This window comes from Salmo salar, chromosome ssa17, assembly GCF_905237065.1.
Source record: "Salmo salar chromosome ssa17, Ssal_v3.1, whole genome shotgun sequence".
NCBI lineage: Eukaryota > Metazoa > Chordata > Actinopteri > Salmoniformes > Salmonidae > Salmo > Salmo salar.
In genome coordinates, this window is record NC_059458.1 from 75,342,036 (window position 1) to 75,366,211 (window position 24,176).

At 45.5% G+C, this 24,176-nt stretch overlaps 1 protein-coding gene across 2 annotated transcripts in view; it reads left to right on the plus strand.

Moving 5' to 3' along the window:
• The window catches only part of LOC106576570 (plexin-B2), a 280,227-nt gene that overhangs the window by 151,959 nt on the left and 104,092 nt on the right, over nucleotides 1-24,176 (plus strand). For both annotated transcript variants that reach the window (XM_045700160.1, XM_045700159.1), the window contains 10 exons: nucleotides 9,939-10,432; nucleotides 10,857-11,021; nucleotides 11,224-11,478; nucleotides 11,736-11,927; nucleotides 12,178-12,357; nucleotides 17,173-17,307; nucleotides 17,436-17,536; nucleotides 22,090-22,216; nucleotides 22,817-22,973; nucleotides 23,218-23,329. In XM_045700160.1, the coding sequence (XP_045556116.1) occupies nucleotides 9,941-10,432; nucleotides 10,857-11,021; nucleotides 11,224-11,478; nucleotides 11,736-11,927; nucleotides 12,178-12,357; nucleotides 17,173-17,307; nucleotides 17,436-17,536; nucleotides 22,090-22,216; nucleotides 22,817-22,973; nucleotides 23,218-23,329 (1,916 nt within the window). In that variant the 5' untranslated portion in view covers nucleotides 9,939-9,940. The remainder of the gene's footprint in view (nucleotides 1-9,938; nucleotides 10,433-10,856; nucleotides 11,022-11,223; nucleotides 11,479-11,735; nucleotides 11,928-12,177; nucleotides 12,358-17,172; nucleotides 17,308-17,435; nucleotides 17,537-22,089; nucleotides 22,217-22,816; nucleotides 22,974-23,217; nucleotides 23,330-24,176) is intronic.

The window sequence follows — 24,176 nt, forward strand, 5'->3', positions numbered from 1 at the left end:
GTGTGTGTAAACACTCCGTCCCTTAAAGACACACATTGTTTTTGATCCATGTACAAATGACTTGCAGTAGATGTCTTTGTCTTGCAGTAGATGTCTTTGTCTTGTATCAGAGGTTGGAGAGATAATGAGGGATTTTGTGCTCTTCAGCTAAACCATCGCTGGGTAGTTCCAGCTTTAAATACCTACATCCGTTGTCTGAGCTACCTGTATGAATGACGCTATTCAGAGAAACGCAGTCGACCAAAAGCTTTCATTATCAAACCTTACAGTATCTACATGGAGGCAGAGGGGCTTGGTGTCGTCAGTACCCAGGATAAAGGCAGCGATGCTAGGCATCGACACAGACATGGTCGCCTGTCTTAATCTAGAGCTCCATCCCTCCAGTAGGCTCTCTCTCTATAGAATGAGATTATCCTGGCATTGGCTCCATATGGATTGAGATCAAAGGGGATACTGGGAACAGACCCCAGAACATTCCCTGCTAGGCTAACTTCTTCACAACCCTGACTGGGAACAGACCCCAGAACATTCCCTGCTAGGCTAACTTCTTCACAACCCTGACTGGGAACAGACCCCAGAATATTCCCTGCTAGGCTAACTTCTCCTTCACAACCCTGACTGGGAACAGACCCCAGAACATTCCCTGCTAGGCTAACTTCTTCACAACCCTGACTGGGAACAGACCCCAGAACATTCCCTGCTAGGCTAACTTCTCCTTCACAACCCTGACTGGGAACAGACCCCAGAACATTCCCTGCTAGGCTAACTTCTTCACAACCCTGACTGGGAACAGACCCCAGAACATTCCCTGCTAGGCTAACTTCTTCACAACCCTGACTGGGAACAGACCCCAGAACATTCCCTGCTAGGCTGACTTCTTCACAACCCTGACTGGGAACAGACCCCAGAACATTCCCTGCTAGGCTGACTTCTTCACAACCCTGACTGGGAACAGACCCCAGAACATTCCCTGCTAGGCTAACTTCTTCACAACCCTGACTGGGAACAGACCCCAGAACATTCCCTGCTAGGCTGACTTCTTCACAACCCTGACTGGGAACAGACCCCAGAACATTCCCTGCTAGGCTGACTTCTTCACAACCCTGACTGGGAACAGACCCCAGAACATTCCCTGCTAGGCTAACTTCTTCACAACCCTGACTGGGAACAGACCCCAGAACATTCCCTGCTAGGCTAACTTCTTCACAACCCTGACTGGGAACAGACCCCAGAACATTCCCTGCTAGGCTAACTTCTTCACAACCCTGACTGGGAACAGACCCCAGAACATTCCCTGCTAGGCTAACTTCTTCACAACCCTGACTGGGAACAGACCCCAGAACATTCCCTGCTAGGCTAACTTCTTCACAACCCTGACTGGGAACAGACCCCAGAACATTCCCTGCTAGGCTAACTTCTTCACAACCCTGACTGGGAACAGACCCCAGAACATTCCCTGCTAGGCTAACTTCTTCACAACCCTGACTGGGAACAGACCCCAGAACATTCCCTGCTAGGCTAACTTCTTCACAACCCTGACTGGGAATCCTGGTCTGGCTCCTTTGGGAATGGATCTGGGAATGGTTTGTGATGACAGAGACAGATCTTTTCATGTCATTTCAACAAGCCATGACCCCCACCATGTCAGATTGTTCTGTAATCCTTTCTGTTAGAAACAGATAAGATTAGCTTTCCTGAAACATTATTTTGTTGCAGTAGAATGTAGAATGGGACTTGAGCCTAACAACTTCAATGACTTATTTCTCTTAACATGAGAATTATCATCAAATTCACTGTGATGAAGAAACAATACTCTGAGCCGCAGCTCTATACTTCTTGTCAGACAGAGAAAACTGATGCTGTATACAGGTTGTTTGGGTGGGATTGGAGTGGGGGGGCCGTAGGTGACTTTTAACCATCCTTTTTGTTCCCTCCTGTCTAACTCATTGTTAGATCAACGTTTGGTTCAAATTGGATGTTAGGTACTATATTTATTGAAGATTATACTCAGCAAAAAAAGAAACGTCCCTATTTCAGGACCCTGTCTTTCAAAGATAATTCGTAAAAATCCAAATAACTTCACAGATCTTCATTGTAAAGGGTTTAAACACTGTTTCCCATGCTTGTTCAATGAACCATAAACAATTAATGAACATGCTCCTGTGGAACGGTCGTTAAGACACTAACAGCTTACAGACGGTAGGCAATTAAGGTCACAGTTATGAAAACTTAGGACACAGATGAGGCCTTTTTACTGACTCTGGAAAACACCAAAATAAAGATGCCCAGGGTCCCTGCTCATCTGCATGAACGTGCCTTAGGCATGCTGCAAGGAGGCATGAGGACTGCAGATGTGGCCCGGGCAATACATTGCAATGTCCGTACTGTGAGACGCCTAAAACAGCTCTACAGGGAGACAGAACGGACAGCTGATCGTCCTCGCATTGGCAGACCACGTGTAACAACACCTGCACAGGATCGGTACATCCGAACATCACACCTGTGGGACAGGTACAGGATGGCAACAACAACTGCCCGAGTTACACCAGGAACGCACAATCCCTCCATCAGTGCTCAGACTGTCCTCAATAGGCTGAGAGAGCCTGGACTGAGGGCTTGTAGGCCTGTTGTAAGGCAGGTCCTCACCAGACATCACCGGCAACAACATCGCCTATGGGCACAAACCCACCTTCGCTGGACCAGACAGGACTGTCAAAAAGTGCTCTTCACTGACGAGTCACGGTTTTGTCTCACCAGGGGTGATGGTCGGATTCGCGTTTATCATTGAAGGAATGAGCGTTACACCGAGGCCTGTACTCTGGAGCGGAATCGATTTGGAGGTGGAGGGTCCGTCATGGTCTGGGGCGGTGTGTCACAACATCATCGGACAGAGCTTGTTGTCATTGCAGGCTATCTCAATGCTGTGCGTTACAGGGAAGACATCCTCCTCCCTCATGTGGTACCCTTCCTGCAGGCTCATCCTGATATGACCCTCCAGCATGACAGTGCCACCAGTCATACTGCTCGTTCTGTGCATGATTTCCTGCAAGCCCGGGATGTCAGTGTTCTGCCATGGCCAGCAAAGAGCCTGGATCTCAATCCCATTGAGCACGTCTGGGACGTGTTGGATCGGAGGGTGAGGGCTAGGGCCATTCCCCCCAGAAATGTCCGGGAACTTGCAGGTGTCTTGGTGGAAGTGTGGGGTAACATCTCACAGCAAGAACTGGCAAATTTGGTGCAGTCCATGAGGAGGAGATGCACTGCAGTACTTAATGCAGCTGGTGGCTACACCAGATACTGACTGTTACTTTTGATTTTGACCCTACCTTTGTTCAGGGACACATTATTCAATTTCTGTTAGTCACATGTCTGTGGAACTTGTTCAGTTTATGTCTGTTTAATCTTATGTTCATACAAATATTTACACATGTTAAGTTTGTGGAAAATAAACACAGTTGACAGTGAGAGGACTTTGTTTTTAATGAATCCTATAAATTGAAATTACCAATTTGGAGATCAAATTATATTTCAACAAAATGTTGCAGGAATGGTAATCATATCTGTTTGTAACAACAGAAAGGATTTCAGAACATTCTGAGATGGTCTGTGTCGATATCCTCTTAATTGAGCTTTTTGAGGTGAAACGACCCTATAAGGTGGTGGGAAACCGGACCAAACTGGTTTCTTTACAGGAAGAGTAATCACTTTAACCTTTGTGTGTTGATTGGAAGCAGCTGTCTGTCACACATTACAGGACATTGGAGGTTAACAGCAGGGCAACGGGGCTAATTACCTCAGTCTAGAGAGAATATAGTATAGCTTTACACAGTAGTAAATCATAGAATAACACTGACACAGACAGCACATGGACAAACACACACACAGTATGTTGAAGACACACACACACACATTGAACACACACAGTATGTTGAAGACACACACACACACATTGAACACACACAGTATGTTGACGACACAGATAGATCTCAAGTTTTTCTGCAATCTGAGATTGCGTGAGTTCTTTGATAAGTGAAACATGACTCCAGTTGAAATGTCATCCTCAGTGAGATGTAAACATAGGTCTACCACGCTAATCAATAGACTTACCTGTCTATAGACTTACCCGTCAAGGAGGAGATGGAGCCATTAAACCAGCTGAGGTACCTGACAACTCTGAGAGAACCATATGTAGAGCAAAAAGTTCATTTTTACCTCCCCCCAAACGCAATGTGTCCATAGAAACCTTCTGTAGGATTGTTGAAAATGTAGGTAACTTACTGGAAGACAAACGTAAACACAAATCCTATGATAACCTGAGACGAGAGAATGGATCTTAAGGACTTAGTCAGATCCTTCGATTATCATAAAAAAATGTGACGGAGGAGGAATTTGTAAACAAAACAAATGTGACTGTGAATGAATGTCGCCGACAACTATCTAAAGGTGACTTCTATCGCAAACTGAATTGTGACCCTACCCTGGAATTCCAGCATAATATCTCATCCACAGTGGAAAGCTGTTTGGAATCAGGACAAATCACCAAAAAAGTAGTTGAATTTCTATGTGTGAAATTTCCTAAGTTACCAACTTTCTATACTGTTGCTAAATTACACAAACAAGTGTCTCCTCCTCCAGGTATCTCCTCCTCCAGGTATCTCCTCCTCCAGGTAGACCCATTGTAGCAGCAATCAGCTCTGTGACATCCAACATTTCTACATTTGTGGATCACCACATTAAACCGATGGTTGAGAATCTCCAATCTTATGTCAGACACGAGTCAAATGATCTCATTGATAGAGGGCTTAGGAAGGATACCAGAGGGCATTCTGCTGGCCACTTTTGATGTGGAGAGCTTGTACACTAACATCCCACACACTGGAGGCTTGCAGGCGCTGCAACACTTCCTTCAGCAGAGAGACTCTACCCTTGCTCCATCCAATGATTGCATCTTACAACTTACGGAACTGGTACTATCCAATAACTACTTTGTCTTTGACTCAGACTTTTTCCTTCTAATTCAGGGTGTAGCCATGGGCTCCCCTTTTCCACCCAACTATGCAAACCTGTATCTGGGACAATTTGAAGAAGCACTCCTTTATAAAACACTCCTATGGAAGAGATACATAGATGTCTTTGTGCTCTGGGAAGGAAGTCAGCAGAAACTAAATTAATTCCAAACTCTACTAAACGAGAGCTCTGAATACCTCAAATTCCCCATGCTGACAGATGAGAGAAAAATAAACTACCTGGACTTTTGGATTATCAAAGAGATTGATGCATTACACACAGATTTATACACAGAGCCCACAGACCGCAATACCCTGCTATGTGCGGATATTATGCATCCCCTTCCCCTCCAGAATGGTCTACCATACAGTCAGTTATGCCGGGTTTAACCAATCTGTGGCCACCAGACAGATTTTGACAGCAATGCTAAAGAAAATGACTGATACATTCAAAATGAGAGGCTACAAGGACAAAACTCTTGATGCTGCAATGATGAAAATATCTCAAAAACCAAGAGATGAATTACTAAGAACTCAACCAAAGAAGAAAAACAACGCATCCGTCTTTTGCACTAAGTACACCAATGGTTCGGAGAAAAGGAAAGCAATCCTGAAATAGCACTGGCATATTCTGCAATCAGACAAAACATGGCACACCTCTTCAAGGAACCCCCACTGGTGGTCTATAAACGTGGTCGCAATATTGGAGATAGTTTGGTGAGATCTGACCTGCCCCCTGAGCTCACTCAGACACTCTAGACACCCATTCCAAATGGGAACTACAAATGTGCAATAGACCTATAAAATCGTTTTTCTTCAGATACCCACATACAGGTCGAAGGATCCCTGTTAGGGGGATCATCTCATGCAAGACCAAGGGAGTAATCTATCTCATCACCTGTTCATGTGGAAAAGCCCACGTAGGACAAACAAAAAAAACAATTTAAAAAACCGCATAGCTGGACACCGCAGCTCAATCCGGTGTAAGAACATTGACTATTCAGTAGCAGCTCACTTTGTTGAAGCTGACCATCTAATCTCCTCCCTCAAATACACATTGGTTTCACCAATTGCACTGTTTGTCTACATAACCTGGTTGAAGTATTCATGACATTACCTTGTGGAAGGCACGGTGATGCCGAAACGTTGGGAAATACCCATTAAATTGCTGGGAGTTTATACATGGAGTTTGCGACTTTCTTTATTTTGATATTTTATAGTTTATTTGCCGTTAGTCAGCATCTCCACACAAACACATTTTTTCTGGGTGTGCGCCAGCTCCTGTTTTTTAACACACACAAACACACACTATGTTTACGACACGCTGTATGGCAATATGCGCGCACACACACACACACACACACACACACACACACACACACACACACACACACACACACTGTGTGAGCACGCAGACACACACACAGAAACCGACAGGCCGAATCTCTGAAACCCACAACCCCAATCTCCCCAACCCCCAGTCAGTCAGACGGTCACATTGCGATATGAGAAACCACATCACATGGTTTATATGATGACTCAAATATTTCTGCTGTGTGTGTTCTTCTGGAGTTGTGTGGACTAAGCAGCTGAGAGACAGAGAAGGTTTTGTCCAGAGTAGTGAAAGAGGAATCAAATGGTCAGCCTTGTGCTGATGAAGGAACACACACCCTGATGAGTAACAGTCGTCACGCAGCAAAGTGCCTTACAACACTCTGAGTGCTGACAATAACAACTAATGCAGCCCCATCGGGTGAAACACACAGTGAAATGCTGTGCAGGCATCTTAGGAGACATCTCCCCATAGCACTGATGACATGTGGGGGGCAGGGAGGGGACGCAGGGAGGGGGTGTGTGTGGTACAGGGAGTTCATGGGACAGTTACCCAGCTCTAATCTGGAACTGGACTCCAACAATCACAAAGTCCCAGTGAGAGCTGCCACTGTGGTGTCTAGCTCTACTATTTCATCATAACTAAGTCCCAGTGAGAGCTGCCACTGTGGTGTCTAGCTCTACTATTTCATCATAACTAAGTCCCAGTGAGAGCTGCCACTGTGGTGTCTAGCTCTACTATTTCATCATAACTAAGTCCCAGTGAGAGCTGCCACTGGTGTCTAGCTCTACTATTTCATCATAACTAAGTCCCAGTGAGAGCTGCCACTGTGGTGTCTAGCTCTACTATTTCATCATAACTAAGTCCCAGTGAGAGCTGCCACTGTGGTGTCTAGCTCTACTATTTCATCATAACTAAGTCCCAGTGAGAGCTGCCACTGTGGTGTCTAGCTCTACTATTTCATCATAACTAAGTCCCAGTGAGAGCTGCCACTGTGGTGTCTAGCTCTACTATTTCATCATAACTAAGTCCCAGTGAGAGCTGCCACTGTGGTGTCTAGCTCTACTATTTCATCATAACTAAGTCCCAGTGAGAGCTGCCACTGTGGTGTCTAGCTCTACTATTTCATCATAACTAAGTCCCAGTGAGAGCTGCCACTGTGGTGTCTAGCTCTACTATTTCATCATAACTAAGTCCCAGTGAGAGCTGCCACTGTGGTGTCTAGCTCTACTATTTCATCATAACTAAGTCCCAGTGAGAGCTGCCACTGTGGTGTCTAGCTCTACTATTTCCCTCATAATGGTTTCTCAGAGAGCTTACTTTACTTGGGTTTTTGTGAGGAGACTGGAAGGCAGAGCCTGAGTCCCAGTTTGTGTTGATTCTCACTCTGCCCCTCTGTTCTGTCCTCATTAAACGTTGTTATGCACTGATTCATACTGTAGACCATCATCATCATTGTGGTGGTCTGAGCTCTAACACCATGTATGGAGCTTTTAGGACTGTTTGTTTTTTTCAAAAGCCTTCAAGACTGAGTCAGAGCTGTTACGCTGTGTGTCTGTTTGATAGCTCCACGTAGAAGTTGCCCTTTGTCACAGGTCTAAAATCAGCTTACTTACATACATACCTTGCTTAATTTCCATTAGGAGGAAAAATACCAACTGACCTTAAATCAGTGTGTAAATGTAACTTCATTCTACTCATGGGCTTAAGTGTCCTGACAAGCCCCAGAACTCAGAGATATTATCACTTTGTTCCCACAGAGGTATTTCAGGAATGGACTGAAGTAATATCTGTGTTGCCTTGGGTAAGAACACACTGTCTTACTAATAGAGAAGAGAGGAGAAAGGACAGTAGGACAGGACAGTGGAACAGAACAGAACAGGACAGAAGAGAGGGGAACAGACCAGAAGACAGTGGAACAGAACAGAAGAGTAGAACAGAACATTGTGTTTTTCTGTTCCTGTTGGGCTGGTACTGGCAGAACATCAGGTGTGTAGAAGCCTTCTACCTAATCCCCTGAGAGAGAACTTAAGGCTGTGTTGGTATATTGTAAATGTCTTCATGGCTGGTTTGCATCAGTGCCTGGGGAGGAGCCATCATTAGGACCAATAAGGACTGTATTATCCCCCCCGCTCCAGCAGCCTTCCTGCTGAATGGTAAATCATCTGGAAGTATGGAGGAAAGTATCAATTACTGACTCTGGTCCCAGATCTGTCTTAGCCCGGTCCCAGATCTGTCTTAGCCTGGTCCCAGATCTGTCTTAGCCTGGTCCCAGATCTGTCTTAGCCTGGTCCCAGATCTGTCTTAGCCTGGTCCCAGATCTGTCTTAGCCCGGTCCCAGATCTGTCTTAGCCTGGTCCCAGATCTGTCTTAGCCCGGTCCCAGATCTGTCTTAGCCCGGTCCCAGATCTGTCTTAGCCCGGTCCCAGATCTGTCTTAGCCCGGTCCCAGATCTGTCTTAGCCCGGTCCCAGATCTGTCTTAGCCCGGTCCCAGATCTGTCTTAGCCCGGTCCCAGATCTGTCTTAGCCTGGTCCCAGTTACTGACTGTATTCATCCCTTCTAATAAAGGAGATGAAGAGGTTTATGAACCTGGTAAAGGTCAAAGTGCTAATAGAGGATCTACAGAGATCATGGTGGTGTTGGGGTCTGATTTTAACGCTTCATTTAACATGTTTCTGCTGAGGATGTTGCTTTGTTCACTGGGTCAGAACCTTATTGTCCAATTCACTGGGTCAGAAGGAAGGGTTCCCTTTGGGTCACATCCAAAGATTTTGGTTAGATCTCACAACAACCCACCCAAAAGTTTTGGAAAAAAGTTTGTGAATCGTTAAGTTTTTGCGAAGAGGAGCTTCTCTGCCCCCATGCTGAGGGCGTACCCATAATGCAACAGGACACCTTTGTTACCTTGGCACTGTGCCACTCCTCTCACTCCCTTTGATTCGAGGAGAGGTTGACTACCGAAAAACTGTAGGCAGGGATGAAAGGATGAGGGGAGGAGAGGAGTTTGCCCGCGAAGCGAATGCTGCATACGTTTCTTTCTTTTGAAAAAAAAAAAAAGCTTATTTTATCGGCCGTGTCAAATTCACTGATCCACATCTCAACATCAGAGGGGAGTTAGGGGAGCGAGTGAATTGATTTTCCCTCCTTTATATTTAGTGGGAAGGGAAGGATGAGGATGAATAATAATGAAAGTGGAAGGTAGGAACGCTGAAGTAGAACTGAATAACTTAGTGCTAAAAAAAACATTTTTTTTAGATGGAGATGTTATTAAACATTGTAAACCTTAATGTCTTCATGTTTATTTCATGTGTCTTGTTATTAGCTGTTGAAACGTCCCCTCAGGCCTGTCTGTGATTACTAAGTTACAAAGCCACCGAAACACTAATAGGATGGAATGATTAAGATTAGGAACTAATTATTTATTTTCCCCTTATCTGTATTTTTCTCTCTCTTCTCCCCCTCTCACTCCTTCCTCCCTCTTCTTCTTTCTCCCTCCCTCCTACCTCTCTCTCTTTCTCTCTCTACCGAGTTACAAAGGGACATAAAGAGTAACATAATAATTTTTTCCTCTCCCCCTCTATCCCCCTCCCTCTCCAGAGATGGCGTGGCGGTGGGTCCTGGCTGCCATCTTGGCGACGTCGTCTCTCTCCGCCTTCAACGAGTTCACCTCCGACACCCTAATCAACAACGTAGTCCAGGACCCAATCACCAGCCGGCTGTATGTGGGCACGGTCAATGCCCTCTACCAATTGGACCAATCCCTGCTCCCTGAGGCACGCACCAGAACAGGACCCGAATTGGACAACCGCCAGTGTACCCCGCCCGTGACTTCCTGCGAGGAAGCAGTGGAGACAGACAACCATAACAAGCTGCTCCTCATCCATCCATCCAAAGACATCTTGATAGTGTGTGGGAGTCTGTACAGAGGAATCTGTTCTCTGAGGAACCTGTCTAATGTAGAGCAGGTGCTGTACTTCAACGATAATAAAGGAGAGAAGTCGTACGTGGCCAGTGCTGAGGAGAGTGTGTCAGTAGTAGGGGTGATGTCTTACTACTTCAGCAAGGACAAGGAGAACTTCACCGTCTTCCTGGTAGGTGGACTAACCGGACCGTGATATCACAGTAATAATAATGTCATTTAGCAGACACTTTTATTCAAAGCGAATTGTATAAATGTTTTACGTATTGGTGGTCCCAGGACTCGAACCCATTATCCTGGCTTTGCAATCGCAATGCTGATGTATTGGGATTTTAAATTGTAAAGGTACTAGATAAGTGTTCTGTTCCCTCGGTCTCGTCCTAGGTGTGTAAAGGTTATGGCAGCCACGACTGCACCAAGCTGAAGCATGTTGTATTTACTTCCTGGTCACCATGGTAACTTGTATTTGCCCCCTCTCTGTTCTCTTCAGGTGGCTAAGGGCTACGGCAGCCATGACAGCACCAAGCTGAACCATGTTGTATTTACTTCCTGGTCATCATGGTAACTTGTATTTGCCCCCTCTCTGTTCTCTTCAGGTGGCTAAGGGCTACGGCAGCCATGACAGCACCAAGCTGATCAGCACCCGTATCCTTCAGGACATTCAAGACTGGGTGATGTTCGACAGCATCATCGAGGCCTCGGCCGTCCAGTCCAACCCCTTCACACTGCGCTACCTCCATGACTTCAGACACGTCTTCAAGGTGAGGGAGACGGAGAAAACCCTTTTACACACACAGCACTGTGAAACTTCCCCTCAGGGCCTGTCTGTGATTACAATGTTACAAAGAGACTGAAAGATGAATAATGATTCATGGAACTTATGCTCTTCTATCTCTCTCTTTTTCTCTCCTTTTTTTCCATTTTCTCTATTTCCCTCTCTCTTTTATGCTTCTCTTCTTCCAGGACGAGGGCTTTGTCTACTTCCTGTTCTCCAGAACCCTGGGCGCCCAGGATTCAGGAACCAAGAACTTCACCTTTATCTCCAGGATGTGTGAGAACGACCACAACTACTACTCGTACACAGAGCTCCAGCTGAACTGCAGCGCGGGGAACAAGTACAACAAGGTCCAGGCAGCCTACGTTGCCCTCCCAGGAGAAGCCCTGGCCAAGAATATGAGCTCCTCTGGCCAGTACGGACCGGTTGGAGCCCAGGATAAGGTATGCATTTATTTTCCCCCTCTAATTTCCCCCTTGTAATTTAAACTTAATCCACTAACCAGTTCAATTCTATACCCCAATTCAATGATATAACCCTTAATAAAATTGTCCTAAGGGGACAAATGGTTGTTTGAATTAGATTGAATCCCACAAATGAGTTTGGACAGATAAAGCGGGCATTTCACCTTTACTTAAGTAGGCAAGTCTGAACCGTAAGAGCAGTGAGTTAAGAACAGTGACTTGTGTATTCCTGTCAGGTTGTGTTTGTGGTGTTCAGCTCGGATGACGACAGCTCGGCAGTGTGTATGTACCCACTGAGGGCCATCAACCAGAGACTGGTGGAGATCATAGGAGCCTGCTACAGCACCAAGGGACAAATAAACAATAAGTCTGCCGTCTACTCACCGTACTCCTCCAAGTCAGACGAGCTGTGTAAAATTGAAAATGAGGTTTGTACCCTTACCAGCACCTCCAGTCAAGGGCAGTCGTACTGTATGTCCTCTGGTAAGAGGAGTGAGAATGTAACTGGTGTCAGTTTTTAAGCAATTGATGCTTTTCTAGTTTACCTTGATGTTATGGTCGTTGCTCTTCTACAATGAACTTTACAAGAGGATGTAGATATAATGTAATAACTGCTTCATTATCACTTCTACCTACTAATGAGATAATGTATCTGACATTGATTCCTCCCCTCTTCAGAAGGGCATGGTGACCACCCAAAGGTGTGGTGCTGAGTTCCTGCCCTCCCCGCTGGCCAGCAGGGCAGAATTCGCCCTGGCAACCAACCCCGTTTTCACCAAGAAGGGCCTGATGACCGCTGTGGCCGTCGCTGTGGAAACGGAGCACGCCGTTGCCTTCCTGGGGACTACTTTAGGAGAGGTACTAGCGAACAGTGATGGACATTCCAAGTCTTTTTGTTGAGCCAGGTCTTTTGGCTTCCAAACAGATCTTTGTTCAGTAGTTCTTACAAATTGATGAAAAACCATGAGAAATCTAAAGCCTAAAGGGTTGCCTGCCATTATATCAAATTGTGACACGAGTTCAATTAAATAGTTTACGTGACATTTTTTTTCCGCCTTTGCAAAAAAAAAATGCGTGGACCACAATAAGGTTTTCTTCAAAAACTACAGCTGACCCTAACTGCAGAAAATGGTTGAAGAGTTACCATCTTCAGAGAATGTTCCTCTAACTGAACTCCAGATAATGGTTGAGGAGTTACCATCTTCAGAGAATGTTCCTCTAACTGAACTCCAGATAATGGTTGAGGAGTTACCATCTTCAGAGAATGTTCCTCTAACTGAACTCCAGATAATGGTTGAGGAGTTACCATCTTCAGAGAATGTTTCTCTAACTGAACTCCAGATAATGGTTGAGGAGTTACCATCTTCAGAGAATGTTCCTCTAACTGAACTCCAGATAATGGTTGAGGAGTTACCATCTTCAGAGAATGTTCCTCTAACTGAACTCCAGATAATGGTTGAGGAGTTACCATCTTCAGAGAATGTTTCTCTAACTGAACTCCAGATAATGGTTGAGGAGTTACCATCTTCAGAGAATGTTCCTCTAACTGAACTCCAGATAATGGTTGTCTGGAGCGCAAACCGCAGCAGTGCGCAGGGAGCCAATCAGGGAGCCAAATGAACAGCTCTTTCACAGATGAGATTCAGTTCTTGACGTTCCCCCAAAACAGCCGTTCAAAAAGAGCAGTTGGTTCGCAGATTATCCGTCACTACTCGCTACCACCTTACTGTTGACCTGTCGCTACTAGCTACCACCTTACTGTTGACCTGTCGCTACTAGCTACCACCTTACTGTTGACCTGTCGCTACTAGCTACCACCTTACTGTTGACCTGTCGCTACTAGCTACCACCTTACTGTTGACCTGTCGCTACTAGCTACCACCTTACTGTTGACCTGTCGCTACTAGCTACCACCTTACTGTTGACCTGTCGCTACTAGCTACCACCTTACTGTTGACCTGTCGCTACTAGCTACCACCTTACTGTTGACCTGTCGCTACTAGCTACCACCTTACTGTTGACCTGTCGCTACTAGCTACCACCTTACTGTTGACCTGTCGCTACTAGCTACCACCTTACTGTTGACCTGTCGCTACTAGCTACCACCTTACTGTTGACCTGTCGCTACTAGCTAACACCTTACTGTTGACCTGTCGCTACTAGCTAACACCTTACTGTTGACCTGTCGCTACTAGCTAACACCTTACTGTTGACCTGTCGCTACTAGCTAACACCTTACTGTTGACCTGTCGCTACTAGCTAACACCTTACTGTTGACCTGTCGCTACTAGCTAACACCTTACTGTTGACCTGTCGCTACTAGCTACCACCTTACTGTTGACCTGTCGCTACTAGCTAACACCTTACTGTTGACCTGTCGCTACTAGCTACCACCTTACTGTTGACCTGTCGCTACTAGCTACCACCTTACTGTTGACCTGTCGCTACTAGCTACCACCTTACTGTTGACCTGTCGCTACTAGCTACCACCTTACTGTTGACCTGTCGCTACTAGCTACCACCTTACTGTTGACCTGTCGCTACTAGCTACCACCTTACTGTTGACCTGTCGCTACTAGCTACCACCTTACTGTTGAGCTGTCGCTACTAGCTACCACCTTACTGTTGACCCGTCGCTACTAGCTACCACCTTACTGTTGACCCGTCGCTACTAGCTAACACCTTACTGTTGACCCGTCGCTACTAGCTAACACCTTACTGTTGACCCGTCGCTACTAGCTAACACCTTACTGTTGACCCGTCGCTACTAGCTAACACCTTACTGTTGACCCGTCGCTACTAGCTACCACCTTACTGTTGACCCGTCGCTACTAGCTACCACCTTACTGTTGACCTGTCGCTACTAGCTACCACCTTACTGTTGACCTGTCGCTACTAGCTACCACCTTACTGTTGACCTGTCGCTACTAGCTACCACCTTACTGTTGACCTGTCGCTACTAGCTACCACCCTACTGTTGACCTGTCGCTACTAGCTACCACCTTACTGTTGACCTGTCGCTACTAGCTACCACCTTACTGTTGACCTGTCGCTACTAGCTACCACCTTACTGTTGACCTGTCGCTACTAGCTACCACCTTACTGTTGACCTGTCGCTACTAGCTACCACCTTACTGTTGACCTGTCGCTACTAGCTACCACCTTACTGTTGACCTGTCGCTACTAGCTACCACCTTACTGTTGACCTGTCGCTACTAGCTACCACCTTACTGTTGACCTGTCGCTACTAGCTAACACCTTACTGTTGACCTGTCGCTACTAGCTAACACCTTACTGTTGACCTGTCGCTACTAGCTAACACCTTACTGTTGACCTGTCGCTACTAGCTAACACCTTACTGTTGACCTGTCGCTACTAGCTAACACCTTACTGTTGACCTGTCGCTACTAGCTAACACCTTACTGTTGACCTGTCGCTACTAGCTAACACCTTACTGTTGACCTGTCGCTACTAGCTAACACCTTACTGTTGACCTGTCGCTACTAGCTAACACCTTACTGTTGACCTGTCGCTACTAGCTACCACCTTACTGTTGACCTGTCGCTACTAGCTACCACCTTACTGTTGACCTGTCGCTACTAGCTACCACCTTACTGTTGACCTGTCGCTACTAGCTACCACCTTACTGTTGACCTGTCGCTACTAGCTACCACCTTACTGTTGACCTGTCGCTACTAGCTACCACCTTACTGTTGACCCGTCGCTACTAGCTACCACCTTACTGTTGACCCGTCGCTACTAGCTACCACCTTACTGTTGACCCGTCGCTACTAGCTACCACCTTACTGTTGACCCGTCGCTACTAGCTAACACCTTACTGTTGACCCGTCGCTACTAGCTAACACCTTACTGTTGACCCGTCGCTACTAGCTAACACCTTACTGTTGACCCGTCGCTACTAGCTAACACCTTACTGTTGACCCGTCGCTACTAGCTAACACCTTACTGTTGACCCGTCGCTACTAGCTACCACCTTACTGTTGACCCGTCGCTACTAGCTACCACCTTACTGTTGACCCGTCGCTACTAGCTACCACCTTACTGTTGACCCGTCGCTACTAGCTAACACCTTACTGTTGACCTGTCGCTACTAGCTACCACCCTACTGTTGACCTGTCGCTACTAGCTACCACCTTACTGTTGACCTGTCGCTACTAGCTACCACCTTACTGTTGACCTGTCGCTACTAGCTACCACCTTACTGTTGACCTGTCGCTACTAGCTACCACCTTACTGTTGACCTGTCGCTACTAGCTACCACCTTACTGTTGACCTGTCGCTACTAGCTACCACCTTACTGTTGACCTGTCGCTACTAGCTACCACCTTACTGTTGACCTGTCGCTACTAGCTACCACCTTACTGTTGACCTGTCGCTACTAGCTAACACCTTACTGTTGACCTGTCGCTACTAGCTAACACCTTACTGTTGACCTGTCGCTACTAGCTAACACCTTACTGTTGACCTGTCGCTACTAGCTAACACCTTACTGTTGACCTGTCGCTACTAGCTAACACCTTACTGTTGACCTGTCGCTACTAGCTACCACCTTACTGTTGACCTGTCGCTACTAGCTACCACCTTACTGTTGACCTGTCGCTACTAGCTACCACCTTACTGTTGACCTGTCGCTACTAGCTACCACCTTACTGTTGACCTGTCGCTACTAGCTACCACCTTACTGTTGACCTGTCGCTACTAGCTACCACCTTACTGTTGACCTGTCGCTACTAGCTACCACCTTACTGTTGAGCTGTCGCTACTAGCTACCACCTTACTGTTGACCCGTCGCTACTAGCTACCACCTTACTGTTGACCCGTCGCTACTAGCTAACACCTTACTGTTGACCCGTCGCTACTAGCTAACACCTTACTGTTGACCCGTCGCTACTAGCTAACACCTTACTGTTGACCCGTCGCTACTAGCTAACACCTTACTGTTGACCCGTCGCTACTAGCTACCACCTTACTGTTGACCCGTCGCTACTAGCTACCACCTTACTGTTGACCCGTCGCTACTAGCTACCACCTTACTGTTGACCCGTCGCTACTAGCTACCACCTTACTGTTGACCCGTCGCTACTAGCTAACACCTTACTGTTGACCTGTCGCTACTAGCTACCACCCTACTGTTGACCTGTCGCTACTAGCTACCACCTTACTGTTGACCTGTCGCTACTAGCTACCACCTTACTGTTGACCTGTCGCTACTAGCTACCACCTTACTGTTGACCTGTCGCTACTAGCTACCACCTTACTGTTGACCTGTCGCTACTAGCTACCACCTTACTGTTGACCTGTCGCTACTAGCTAACACCTTACTGTTGACCTGTCGCTACTAGCTACCACTCACACTTGTCTTTCTTACTAACACTGTAACTGGTTATGCTCATCACTTATTTTTTGAAGAAAGTTTTACTTGAGGAAAGCAATGACTGTGATATGTGGTTGGTCTTACCTACCTTAGTTAAACGCACTGACTACAAGTTGCTCTGCATAATAGTGACCTGTCGCTATAAACAAAAACACGTCCTATTGGAATGTTATTCAATAGGCTGCTCTGACTTGTATGTATTTTCCTTAATAGTTGACTAACGTCTTCTGCATGGACCCGGCCGCCTTTTCTGTCTTCTTTCTGCTAATGTAACGTAGGTGTTGAAGCTGCACCTGTCGGCCAGTCCAGAGGTGTACGGCCGCGCCCCTGGGGAGAACACCGGGGACAAGGTCAACAAGAACCTGCTGTTTGACACCAGCCTCACACACCTCTACATCACCACAGAGAAGAAGGTAAGCCGGCATCTTAACGTGGAACTTTATTCCATAATGCAGATTTATCAGTGAGAGGCATTTCATGCATTTTGGTTAGTACCATATCAAAGCAATGTTTGAATCAGCCATTATTGTTTTGCTCATAGATCACCAAGGTGCCAGTGCAGGCTTGCCACCTGAAGACAGACTGCCAGTCCTGCGTGGCACAGAAAGACCCCTACTGTGGCTGGTGTGTGCTGCAGGGCAAGTGAGTACAGTAGCAGTTATGTTATAGCCAATGTTCCCTCTAAGCTGCGTGCAGCTCCTCTGGGACTGCCGCGCAGAAGAAATACCAGCCCGCGCAGAGAAAAATGAGATTCAACTTCACTCAACTTTCTAGACTTTTCCCCCTTACTTAACACTATCAACGTTTCCCTTCACTGTGGGAATTGTGATTGAGTCAACGCTTTCAATGCAACATACCGAGGCAGAACGCACGGTGTAGGATTCTATTGCATGGACAGGCTCGACTGAGCTGTACTCTACACAGACCACTGCTCCATAACCAATCAGAGCTGCATGTAGCCACATGTGCACATTTGTTCATTTCCTTTGCTAGTTAGTGAGTTATTAGCCCAGTTATAGATCATTTGTAGTCAACAATGGGGGGAGTGATTGCTTCCTACAAGAGCACACAACCTGTACATTTCTAGCCATCTTTGAAAAGCCAGTCAGGTAAAGATATTTTTTATGTCTTAAAGGGGCGGTGTTGTATTTTGAGACAGGCTTGAATAAGCTAAGTATCCAATAGGCAGAGGGTAGCATAATGTGTCTGATTCTCTGTAATAATGGTATCGGAATAATAATGCATTAAATTTAGAAAAGTGGTTTCTACTCCTTCCTAGAGGACTCTCGCTACCTAAATTATCAGAGACTGACCAAGAAGATCTCAACTCCCCCTTTCACTCCTGAGGAGGTCCTGGAGGCATTTACCTCCATGCCACCTAATAAGTCCCCAGGCCCAGATGGATTCCCCAGAGAGTTCTATAAAGCTTTTTGGCCCCAGCTTAGCCCTATTTTCATGCCAATGCTGGAGGATTTTTGCAAAAACGGATTTCTCCCAGACTCAATGCACACAGCTCGCATTACAGTGTTGCTCAAAAAATACAAGGACCCTCTATCCTGCTCGTCCTTCCGGCCCATAAGCTTGTTGGATTTCGACTACAAAATAATTACCAAATTACTCGCCAAAGACTAAACACTCTTCTTCCCAAAATAATAAAAGCGGACCAAACTAGATATATTAGAGAGAACATTCGCCGTCTTTTTGATATTATTGATCAAGTAAACGCACAGAAGACCCCTGTCCTGCTGGCTTCACTGGATGCTGAGAAGGCGTTCGACAGGATGGAGTGGAGCTTTCTGTTCTCAGTCTTAATAAAGTTTGGGCCCATATTGAACTTTTCTAAATGGATCAAATCACTATACTCTCATCCAAATGCCATGGAGACTACTAACGGACTGAACTCTGACACATTCCCTTTGGGACGTGGCACAAGATAAGGGTGCTCGCTGTCCCCCCTGCTCTACTTGTTGGGGGCGGAGCCTCTGGCAGAGTTGATAAGGAGCAATCCAAGTATTATGGGTGTTTCTGCAGGCGGCCTGCAGCACAAGATTTTGCTCTACGCGGATGATGTGTTGCTCTACATATCCAACCCTGAGAAATCCCTCCCATTTTAGACACAATTGCTCAGTATGGCAAGTTTTCAGGTTATAAGATACATTTTAACAAATCCACTGTCTGCCCTCTCAATATTACACTCACCAGCTCTATGAAGACACTATGTCCATTCCAATGGAAGATACAGGGGTTTCAATACCTTGGGATCTTCATAACACCAGATCTGAATAGCCTTTTCAAGGAAAATTGTCTTCCACTCCTGGATCGAATCAAGAACGATCTCCAAACCTGGATCTCCCTCCCAATTAGCTTAGTAGGAAGAATTAATGTCATCCGTATGAACATCCTCCCTAGACTGAACTATTTATTTCAGATGCTCCCATGCTATCTCCCAGTTTCCTTTTTCAAAACAACTAACCAAAGCATCACCAAATTTATATGGGGCAATAAAAAACCTAGGATCAAGTTCTCCGCTCTATCGAAACCTGAATCTAAGGGTGGTCTTGCCTTTCCCTCCCTTCAATTGTACTACTGGTCTGCCCAAATCCGCAACATGCTAACATGGATCACAAACAGACAAGAGTCAACGTGGATTCAGATAGAAGCCCAATCCTGTGGTTCATTGCCCCTAGCTCAATTATATTCATTAATAACTTTAGTGAAGTGGGCAACATAGCCAAAACCTTTGTGATTTACAGCACCCTACTAGCGTGGCGGGACTGTAAGAAATACCTGGGCATTTCCTCCCAAATATGTTCTCACTCACCTATAGTAGGCAACCCAGACTTGCCAAAAGCCCTGAGGGATGCCAACTTTAATCTTTGGCATACTCTAGGAATCAGGACCTTTTCAGATCTATTTCATCAGAAAACCACTACACTGAAATCCTTTCAAGAGCTCTGAAGTGAATTCAATGTGCAAAGATCCCTTTTAAAAAAGAAATATCTTCAAATTAGACATGTAGTTTCCTCATTTACTTCCAAGAGGAGGTTTAGAGCTCAGCTGAATGAAGTTGAAACCCTTCTTGTCACTGCACAATCCATTAAAGGCAAAATCTCCTATATCTATAGACTCCTTTGAAAATAATCTGGGAAAAGAACCTTGGTCTGACTATCAGTGATGAGTTATGGGCGGAGGTTTGACTATCAGTGATGAGTTATGGGCGGAGGTTTGCGACAGGGTATACTGCTCCTCTACTAATGTAAAAATGAAAGAAGCCTAATTACACATTTTTGTACAAATGTTATTACACTCCTTTGAGACTCCATAGAATGAAAACAGACATTTCTTCTAACTGTAAAAGATGTACCTCTGAAAGTAGAACCTATATGCATGTATTTTGGAGCTGTAGAGAGAGAGCCAGATTTTGGCAATCTATAAACACTGCTGCACAGAAAATACTAGATGTACAGTTTGATATGACCCCATGTATCTATCTATCTTAATACCCAGCAGGACTTTGTTCTTGATCCTGGCAAAGAAAATTTGCTTATGACTATTACATACTTTGCTAAGAAATGTATTGTTCTATTGTGGGCCTCTAATACTTCTCCTACATTTAAAATGTGGATTGACCAGAATGTTGACTTTCTCCCTCTTGAAAAGCTCACTTGTGACCTCCGCAAGAGACATCCCAAGTTTGATAGACTCTGGTCTCCACTACTCAACTATATTTCAAATTGGACTGAGTGATTAGGGAAATGAGTAGATACATGTTGTGTAAGGTGCTGTAAAATCTAAAAACTAATTATTTGCTCGTCATCTCAGCTAAGGCTGGAAATAGCTAATAAGAACCTTGATAGTGCTGCTGCAAGTTTTTATATATATATATATATATATATATATATATATATATATATATATATATATATAATTATTCTTTGTGTGTATGTATATGTGTGTGTGTATATAGATAGATAGATAGATAGATAGATAGGTATATATATATATATATATATATTTTTTTTTAAGTCTGTCACATCTGTGAATGTGGAATGTGTTTTGTTGGTTGATTGAAAAACAAGAACTTAAATTGAAAAAAAGAAAAGTGGTTTCTTGCATCAACACAACATTTTCAGTCACCTCCTTGTTTTCAAAAGTCTCATGTAATGTAGGCCTATATTGAACACCACACATTGGCTGCTACTGTAGGCTGACTGATAGAACAGCTATTGCCATGTTAAAATGTGTGTTGTTCAATGAATTTTCTCCATTGTTTTTTATGCTAGGCCACTCTGGTAGGCCAACATTATAATCAAATAGCCACAGTAGCCTACTTGACTACTGTTAAAACTGTAACTTAAAGAGGGTACAGCCTCAGTGTTCACAGTAAACGTGCGCTGGAAGTTGCACAGAATTTTCACAACGTTCAAATTTGCGCTCAGCAGACTTGAAATTTGTTCAGTGACAATTTTTGGGGGGAACATTGGTTATAGCTGCAATATTTCCTGCTGCTCATTGATCTTTTCAATGAATAATATCATCTATTTATTAAATGTCTTATGAGCTTAGTACTGATTTATCCTGTTATAGATGGTCCAGGACTATTTTCTCTCTTTAGCTCCTATCAGTGATGAACTGGGCCTGGATACAGGTAGCAGACTCCTGGTTAGCTGTAGTCCAGACTCCTGGTTAGCTGTAGTCCAGACTCCTGGTTAGCTGTAGTCCAGACTCCTGGTTAGCTGTAGTCCAGACTCCTGGTTAGCTGTAGTCCAGACTCCTGGTTAGCTGTAGTCCAGACTCCTGGTTAGCTGTAGTCCAGACTCCTGGTTAGCTGTAGTCCAGACTCCTGCTTAGCTGTAGTCCAGACTCCTGGTTAGCTGTAGTCCAGACTCCTGGTTAGCTGTAGTCCAGACTCCTGGTTAGCTGTAGTCTAGGGTTAGCTGTAGTCTAGGGTTAGCTGTAGTCTAGGGTTAGCTGTAGTCTAGGGTTAGCTGTAGTCTAGGGTTAGCTGTAGTCTAGGGTTAGCTGTAGTCCAGGGTTAGCTGTAGTCTAGGGTTAGCTGTAGTCTAGGGTTAGCTGTAGTCTAGGGTTAGCTGTAGTCCAGGGTTAGCTGTAGTCCAGGGTTAGCTGTAGTCCAGGGTTAGCTGTAGTCCAGGGTTAGCTGTTGTCCAGGTTGTGACTGGTCTGTTCTCCTCCAGGTGTACCAGGAAGGGAGACTGTCCCAGGGCTGAGGATGACAACACATGGCTGTGGAGCCCCAACCAGCAGTGTGTTCAGATCCTGGCCTTTAACCCACCCAACCTCAGCTGTAGGAAGACCCAGCAGGTACTGAGTGGTTGAGTGTACATGTCTACTTTCCCTGTCATTGGCAGCTGTCCTGTCCAGTGTGAAAGGTCCCTCATCTGTTGTGCTGGGTTTGCTTCATTCTGAATTCATTCATCCTGAGTTTAACTCTAGTCAATTCCATTAAGCTCTGCTCACTTCCAGTGCATTTCTCTCTCTCTCTCACACACACACACACACACACACACACACACACACACACACACACACACACACACACACACACACACACACACACACACACACACACACACACACACACACACACACACACACACACACACACACACACACACAAATGAGCTTTCTGGGTCAGTTCTGGATTAATGAACTGTGTACATTTAAACCGGAGACCAGATACCAGTCACTTCACCTCATTTCATCTCAATTCTCTCCAGGAACTTTAGTTTTTGTCACATAACCATTCCTGTGACTTGAAAAATAATTGCATTTCCTCAATGGACCTCTTTGTATTCAAGAGGAAGTTTATTCTCTTGTTTCTCTCTCGCTCTCGGTCTCGTCTCTCTCCCTCTCTTTCTCTCTCTCTCACTCCTCAAAGACCTCTGTTTTTCTCCTGTCCAGGTTGTAATCGACATCCCCTCCCTCCCCAAGATCGGCCCTTCTGACATTATCGAGTGCAGGTTTGGTTCAAACACTAGTGAAGCTGTGGTGATGGACCAGAAGGTCACCTGTGCCCTCCCTGACCCTGTGAACATCCCCTCTACACCTGACAAGCAGGGTGAGTCCTCCTGAATACTGGTCCTAACCCCAGTCCTTAGCTCCTTGGGTGGTAGATGGGTATTGTATACTGTTTTTAAGCCTGGATATCAGTCTGTTTCTTTTTTAACTAACTTGTCTTTGTCTTGCCAAACAAGGCAACAATATGTTTTATTCAGGACAGAACCAGTCATGTGACCAGGCTAACATTTCCTCTCAGGTTAATGGACTGTGGTAACTGTGATATTCTGTCATATTGTGTTCAGACTTTGTGACGATGCAGGTAAAGATCCTGGTCAACGATGGCATCGAGGTGACGTCCAGTGAATACAAGTTCTACAACTGTGCCGCCACCGTCAGGAAGTCAGAGAACACGCCGTAAGTGGCACCAGTTAAACCCTTTATGGTCACCAACCTTTTCTGAGGCAAGATCACTTTCCAAGCCGAGATCTACCACTCAGATATTCTTTAAAAACAGGACTTAATAATGTAAGCCTATGCAACAGTAACCTAATAAAACTGTTGTGTAGGAATGAGGTTTGTGCAGTAGGCCTAATACATTATCACAACATATTGGCTTTATGCCTTCCTGACAATATTGTTCTTCTCAGACCATATTATATTTCAAAACTCAAGCTTTGATAATTTGCGAGGCACAGCGGAGCATAAATTGAAATAATGATCTTGTTTATTTTACTGGACTGATGGTCAGTCTCGGCGGAGGGAGAGCGCAGCAGAGAGTCCACCTCTCATAGTCCCTGCTTTCTCCTTTCCTCCGGTGAGACTGACCAGAGAGAGGGGACACCTCTCATAGTCCCTGCTTTCTCCTTTCCTCCGGTGAGACTGACCAGAGAGAGGGGACACCTCTCATAGTCCCTGCTTTCTCCTTTCCTCCGGGGAGGCTGACCAGAGAGAGGGGACACCTCTCATAGTCCCTGCTTTCTCCTTTCCTCCGGTGAGACTGACCAGAGAGAGGACACCTCTCATAGTCCCTGCTTTCTCCTTTCCTCCGGGGAGGCTGACCAGAGAGAGGACACCTCTCATAGTCCCTGCTTTCTCCTTTCCTCCGGTGAGACTGACCAGAGAGAGGGGACACCGTCTTCCACCTGATGGCCAAATTCGAGTCGCATCACATTATTTCTGCCTCATGCTCCAATTCATGTTGTTCCTATGACCAGAGAAGTTAAATATTCCTGGATATTACAATAGACCTGACGAGCTGCTG